This window comes from Lepidothrix coronata, unplaced genomic scaffold (genome assembly GCF_001604755.1).
Source record: "Lepidothrix coronata isolate B3197 unplaced genomic scaffold, Lepidothrix_coronata-1.0 Scaffold2, whole genome shotgun sequence".
In the NCBI taxonomy this organism is placed as follows: Eukaryota; Metazoa; Chordata; class Aves; order Passeriformes; family Pipridae; genus Lepidothrix; species Lepidothrix coronata.
Genome location: NW_016690182.1, coordinates 11,520,788 through 11,528,233, shown reverse-complemented (window position 1 = coordinate 11,528,233; position 7,446 = coordinate 11,520,788). Strand labels below are relative to the sequence as shown.

At 44.9% G+C, this 7,446-nt stretch overlaps 1 protein-coding gene across 2 annotated transcripts in view; it reads right to left on the bottom strand.

Moving 5' to 3' along the window:
- Nucleotides 1-209: 209 nt before the first annotated feature.
- HDX (highly divergent homeobox) overlaps nt 210-7,446 on the bottom strand; it is a 42,291-nt gene continuing 35,054 nt past the window's right edge. Inside the window, exons 9-12 of one of the 2 annotated variants that reach the window (XR_001875465.1) lie at nt 6,518-6,601; nt 4,346-4,468; nt 3,591-4,104; nt 210-2,585 (exon numbers count right to left, since the gene is read on the bottom strand). Coding sequence is in view for 1 of the 2 variants with exons in the window: in XM_017818823.1 (XP_017674312.1) it covers nt 3,979-4,104; nt 4,346-4,468; nt 6,518-6,601 (333 nt within the window). In the remaining variant the exon portion in view is untranslated. Of the gene's footprint in view, nt 4,105-4,345; nt 4,469-6,517; nt 6,602-7,446 lie in introns of both variants that reach the window. The other variant, XM_017818823.1, reaches the window with a different exon arrangement.

The window sequence follows — 7,446 nt, the reverse complement described above, 5'->3', positions numbered from 1 at the left end:
CATTCTTAAGCACCTCTTTTATCCAAGAGGGTTTGCTCATTTGTTGAAAAAGAACCACCACCACAAGCCCAAGGTTCTGCCCCATCTGTCTTCTGACCAAAGCAGCTGCTGCTTTTCAGAGAAATGAATATTCAGACCAAAACCCTACTGTGCCATGGAAAACACTAACTTTGTAGCATTGCTTATCCTTTTTTTTTTTTGCTCATAACTTTTCAGATTTCCCATTTGGCCAATGGGCAAAAATTTACCAGAGTAGGGAAATCATCCACCACAAACCAGCTTGTTTTCTGTGGGAACCAGATGGAGTTTTCTCACTCACCAGCCCCTAGCTTTGTTCAGGGACCTCACAACCAAACAACTCACTCAGTTGTGATGATTTGGGGCAGAAAAGGCAGGATTTGGCCCTGCCAGTGGTGCCAGTCCTTCAGAGCAGCCTGGGGGAGCGGGGCAGGGGCTGGAGGGAGGACAGCAAGCTTTGGGTTGGAACAAGGTATGGATTCTTCCTGTTTCAGGTATGCTGTGCTATTCCCTTAATGCATATTATTGTCCTTCCTTCCATATTACTGTCCTTCCTTCCACATTGTTATCCTTCCTTACACTCCCAGGACCCTGAGACCGACAGCTGGCTCTGCCTGGAGCACTGAGGGAAGGTCAGTGCTGTGCAGGAGTTTGTTCTCAATGTCAGGAATACAGTAGTGCAAGAGATCCCAAGTGGGAGAGTGGATTCATTTGCAGCAGTAATTCCCATTTCCACAGTCAGGATACCCATGGTGGTGTGGATTTGTTCTGTTCACCTGGATGAGCACAGCAGACACAGCTGTCTCTGTCTGGAGAATGGACTTGGTAAAGCTCTTCCCAGTTTAAGGTGAAGACAGAACCAGTACATTCCTTCTCTCACTCAAAGGGCTGCAAAGCCAAGGATCTGCTTCTTATCTCAGACTTTTTATTGCCTTAGTGAAAAGAAATCCTGGGAAAGATTAAAGCTTGAGGACCGAGCAGTGCAGAGAACTGACACTTGTATGTACATCTGCTTGGGTACCTTAAATCTGCCCCAAATTTACCTGTTGGTTACTATTACTCACTCCTGTCAGGCTCTAGATGTGACAGCAGCAGGGAAAGGGAAAGAGGCAGAGCTGCAGGAAACAGGTTTTGAACCACGAGCAAACTTGTCACATCAAAGCCTCTGCTCCCCGAGGAGAGCCCGGCCTGTCTCTGCTCAGCGTCTGTTCCGAGCTGCCTCTGCCCACCTGGGCTGCTCCAGACACACACACACGTCAGCACTGACGTTCCCATGGATGCACCAGGGATAAACACACCGGGGAAGTCACTGCTCATGGACAAAGAAATGAGAGATTTCACAGGGTGGTGAAACATCCACACGTGGCCCTTCTGCTGGAGGGGTTACTCAAATTAGTCAAACCATTGAAATGGAAATGAGGTTGATTTCTGTCACCCTAAAAAGCTTTATTTGTTATGGAAAGTCTATGGAATGATAAATTAGCCCTAAATGTGGGCTCTCATTATTGTCCTACGGAGGGGAAACAACCAGACCCCAAATCCTGCCAGGCCAAGGGCCCACAGAGCCACCCCACTGCTTTCCATCAACACTTAAAATACCACTAATGGCAATTTAAATGTCATTAAAAATTCGGAAATATGCACTAATAGTGGAAAAAAAAAACAGCCAAAGAGCTGTACAGTATCTTCCTCCACAGCATTCTGTTATCAGGGATATAATTCACACTCTGCCTTCCTGAATATCCTGTGAAGTTGTCAGGTGTCTCAGCTGTGGAAGCACCACTGCCTCGCTGGGTTTTTGGTGTCTCCCTACAGGAGAAAGGACCAAAGAACAACATTCCCCCAGGGATGGGTGGGTGTTGACTGCAGCTCCTTTCAGCTGCACATCCAAGAGGAGTCCAGCTTCCTAGAGCAAAGGGACTGACATAATTGCAGCAGTTCATTCAAAATTCATTCCTTCCATTTGTTTGGAGATGGAATAGAAACAAGACAGCAAAATAGGAATCATCGGTGGGAGCTTTTCTTGCAGAAAGGTGGATGACTTAATTGACCACGAAATCGAGAACTCCCATTAAGAGTATCCTGCCTTTTGTCATGGGAATTTCAGAGAAGCAGCAGGAAAACAGGGTCCAAACAGTGGCAAATGACAGTACTAGAACACAGAAAACAAGAGGCTTCGTTGTCAGGGGCCCTGATTTCCTGTCTGGAGAGGACAGTAATAGAAACCATTGTCAGCCTGGGATAGAAAACCCTTTATAAATGAGCTTTTCAGAGCCAGCAGAATTCCAGCTGAGCTGTGTCTTCCATGGGAAGGACAGCATTGTGATCTCTGCTCACAAACCTTCATTTTAGACTGGGGGCACTTGCACAGTGTGGCAAACTCTGCTCCTCCTGGGGGTGAGGCCACAAGGACGTGTCTGCCAGCCAGGATGGGACATTCCACCCCTCACCTCCTGGTCACACGGGGCCTTCCCTCTCTGTTTTAATGCCTCCACTCACATCCAGGCCCAGCAGTTTGGAATTCTGGGGTTGCTCTGCAGAGTATGTGGTCAGAGGTCTGTTGGGAACTAACAGAATCATACACTGGTCAGAACTGTGCAACTTGGTTTTTAAAACACCTTTTAAAACTGTCCCTACCCTTTATGCAGCTGGTATTTAACAGTATTGCTAAAAGCTCCTCATGCCCAACGACAAGAGAGACAGAAAAAACCTGAAAGGACAGAGCTCACCACTGGCACTAAACAAAAAGAGTTGTAAAAGTGATTAGGGAAGAACAGATCAGACTGAGAAAACCCTAAAATCTGAGTTAACAGCAGTACTGGGGGGGGAAAAAAGGAGTTATTTCCCCAACACTCTGGATTCTCTGAGCTACACCTTGGACCTCTCACTGAAATTAAGGGGATTACTTGCTGTCCTGGATGAATAAGGATTCCCCAGAGTCAATTGTTATTTGGCATAAAATGGAAAGATCAGTTTTTTCACCTGATTGTGTGAAAAATTCTTGCCGAGGGATTCAGATTCCAATTAGAGCATCAATGCCATGGGCAGGCAGCTACAGCATCACCCAGGATCATCCTGGAGTTCCAAACGTTGGAAAACCTTTCAGGATGCAAAGACAGCTCTGGAATTCTGACTGGCTTGGTAAAATGGAGCAAAGTTTGTGGAAAAATACACAACCCATACTTAAAATAATAAGCAGAACTTCAGCATTCAGGCTTTGACAAATCAAAACTCTGACTACAATCATAAAACCCTAAAGAATGTAAACATCCAATCCCATTGCTACTGTATCAGGAAGTCATGCCCTGCAGGTATCAGGGCTCCCATTTCCATCTCATTTCTTCCAGCACTTAGCACTGCTTCTTCACATTAATAATTTACTGGTGATAATTCAATTTTCTGAGTTAGCCTTTCAAGGTTTTTTCAGCTATTTTGGTCAGAAAATGGAAGATTCAACAATCTCAAGTCAGAGAATGAAAAACGCTTTAGTTTAATTTCAGGTTTTCCAAAGGGTTCAAGCACAACTCAGAGAAAGCTATTTTATTTGGAACCCCAATTTTTAGTCCACCTACCTGAGTAAAAATGGGGAAAAATATAATAAACAGGCCTGGTGAGCACGTGAGGCTGAAGGATTTGCTTTCCACTCAGAAATCCCTGCTCAGAAAGACTTTGCTACAGAGCCAGAGTTACTCTGGAGAGTCAGGAGTTCTCCCAGCCAAGGCCAAACTGCTACAAGTGAAACCTTCTCTCACCCAGTTCTCTCCTTTAGCAAAACCACCACTGCAAGTTCCTTGCCAGTGCAAACTGCAGCTGGGCTGTGCCCCAGCCATCCTTCAGGACAGGCTCCTTCACCTTGGACTTGCTTTTTTTGGGCTGAGGAAACACTGGAGAGCAAAATGCTCTTCTCCTGAAACCTGCATGTCCCAGAGGGGTTCTGGTTTGTCAGTTAAAAAAAATAAATCACAAACTGTCTGAGGCATTTTTCTCTGACAAAGAGGACAAGCTGAATGAGGTATCATCAGGCTCTGGGGAGGTGTGGTTGAAATCCATTTCTTCTAGTTCAGGAGGTAAGTCTGAAAGCAGTGCCTGGAAGGGAAAGACCATGACAACACAGTATTAGGTGTATTTTTTTTTATATGTCAAAATTCAAATATCTTTTAAATAAAGAGCGAAAAACTTCATTGGGTTTTTCAGTCATAATTTGAGCTGTGGAATAAACTCAAGGGAGTGACAGGACACAGAATGACAAACACCTTCTGATATTGAGGACAAACACGTTCTGATATTAATGACAAACAGCTGATATTAAACCCACCCCAGGGCTCACCTGCTGCTGTTCTTTATCATCTGATTTAATTGCCAGTATCAAACTCCGAGTGAACGTCTGCAGTTCAAAATACTTCTGCTTGTGGTTCTCCAGCTGGCTCTCAATGAATCTGACCTCTTCATTCTGGGGGGGAAATCACAGGGAGTTCTGGGAATGCTCATGGAATTGTTGGGGTTGGAAAAGCCCCCTGAGACCTTTTGAGTCCAACTGTTCTCCCAGCACTGCCAAGGCCACCCCTGTCCCCAAGTGCCACATCCACAGGGCTGGTAAATCCCTCCAGGGATGGGACTCCAGCCCTGGGAAGGACAAAGCTTTGGAATAACCCCCACTGCAGCTTTTTAATGACACCTAAACACACTTGGGTTAAAACTAAATGTTTTTAGTGAAAATGACAACCAAAGCCCAAGTCTCTCTTCCTAGCAGTGATCTTGAAAAGGCAAAGGGACTGTGAGAAGAGACAAATAAATTCCATTATTGCAGCAGAAGGCTTGACACAAAACCCAGGGAAAATAACTTGAAAATTCCTCAAAGCTCCCACAAATTAAAATGCAGCATCTTTAGTGGAGCTGGGTCTGACATGGACCACCAAGTGTCAGCTCACCAACCTCCTCAGGGTCCCTCGGGTCACACAAAAAACAGGGATTTTCCAACCCAGGTTTGGGTTGGAAAGGAGCTTATAAATCATCTCATTCCAACCTTCATACAGTTATTTCTGGGCATTGAAACTAGATGTACAAAATGGGGAACTGTCAATAATGTGCATGTCATGGCTAAAAAGACATTTTTCCAACCTATACTTGCAAATCCCTTAATTAAAAATTCAGATTTGGTAAGAACTTCTGTTTATTCCAAATATCTCCTCTCCTTCAAACTTACCAACTGATTGGTGGGAGAGATCCAAATGCTGAATCTGGTGATCAGTGTAGAGCTAAAATTCATTTTCTGTGGTTATTTACCTTTGCAAAGATCATGAAAATCAAACTGTGTATTCAGGTTACAAGATCAGAGTCACTGCTCATTTTTGTAAAGGGGCCCTGTATAACAGCACCAACTGTGCATCCTCCTGGAGAAAAAATATGCTGTTTCTGCTTACACTTGCTGGCTGTAATTCAGCTTTAGTTGATAGGAAAAGGTGAGATTATGTGATGCACTACAGGTTTTCTGGTCTTGTTGGGTTTTTTCCCCCCAGAAAATTCCCATTTTTTCAGCGAGAACATTGCTCTCCACACTGCTTCAGGTGATAACAGCTCTGGGAATGAGAGGGGAATATTTGGGCTGTGATTTTGAGGCTTTCATAAAAAAATGAGTTGAGTTTCTTTCAGATGGGAACTCAGCAGTTCAGCACTGGATTTTCCCAGCCAAGGAAGAATTCAGATTTAGGTAGAAAACTCCTGGATTAATCAGTGATGTCAAATGATAAACCCAGGTCTGCAGGGCACTGTCACAACAAGCCTGTCACTGCAGTGAGAGGTGACATTAAGAAAAGGTCATTCCCTCTCCACGTTCATTCCCCACTGCCCTTCCCAGGAAAGTGCTGCTGGAAGGAGCAATTTTTGTTCTGAAGGGATGATCTGTTTATTATTTTGCTAATTGATTGTTGGCAGGAGAACAGACCTGGTTTCCAAGTGAAAAAAATCAGCTACACAGGGAAAGCCATGCTCAATAAAACATGGAATTATGGCAGCTCAGGGGAGCAGTAACATCCCCTCCCCTTCACCCTTAGGCAGCTGTCAGGATCCCACTGCTTCTCCTCCTTCCCACAGGCACCTCTTCCAGGCACGTCCTGGGAAATGACTTCTCCTCAGAACCCCCATTTTATTAAGGATCCCAGCTGTTATGTCCCTTCCAAAGCTGGCAGCAGGAGAAGTGTGCTGCAGCATTCCAAGGAACAACTGTCCCACAAAAAGGAAGTTGTGGTTTACGGGCTCCATAAACTGGTTTGGGACACGTGGCAGGAGCTGCACCCGCAGCAATGCAACTGCTCTGTGAAGTGGGGTTTTCCTGCTTCCCTGGGGGTTGAAATATGGAAAGTGTGGCTGGAGGTGGGATGAGAGGGGTCTGAGGGCAGGATGTGCACACAGGGATAAGAGCAGAGGGGCTGCCTTTGCTGAATTCCTCCCCTGAACTCCCTGAGGATTGTCCTGCTGTGCCTGACACAGCCCAGTTACTCACCTTATAATCCAAGAGAGAACTCATCTGATCCACTTCAGAATTACTGATCATATCACTCTCCTCATCATCTATAATTTCTATTTTCTGGAACAGAAGCAAACGGTTCATTTGGAACATTCCAACGCCCAGAGAAGACAAACCAGGATCCTCATCCCAGAGTGCCAGGGAGGGGTGAAGGTGACAGGAGACAACAATCCACTTCTCCAAGTGGCAGAAAGGATGCAGGGCTGTGCTGGCTCCGAGGAATCCCGAGCTGTGCAGCCCCATTAGGTGGCAACACTGCACCTCAGCCGGGATCCAGGAATCCACAGGGAGCTGCTGCCATGGTGACTGGGCTGTGTACAGGGGAGGAGCTCCCTGGCTCCAGGATTTAGGCATCAAATTGAACATTATATCCCCTCATAGCCCTGCTCTGAAGGAGGTTCTGGAAGTTTATCCCTCTGGAGCAAACCAGACGTTAGGGCAAGTACTGATCTATTTTGTGCCTGAAAAATGAAGGAGTTCCCCTTTGGCCCTCTCTGGCCACAGGGCAAGTGAAGTGCCCTAAACAGCAGAGGATGCTGATCCAAAGGACAGTTCCAAATCCACAAACATGGACATTTTCACCTAATTCACAAAAATTTGGGGAGGTTTTTATATTGGGTTTCTAAAGACACCTAAAGCACAATGTTAAGACCAAGCTTAATGCTGATTAAAACTTAGAAATACATCCCAATCCTACCCCAAATTTTTTTAAAAAAATCACTTTTACATTATTTACCAATTGCATGCTCTGTTTTCTCCCAACAGAAAAGAACGTTTTTTCTTTTTATGTAAGAAAATTCAGTTAAAAGGTTATTTCAACAGGAGAAAACACAAAATGCACACATTTTTAGTGCCTCTATGAGATTTTAATTTTTATTCCTATCTAAGATATATATCAAACAGAT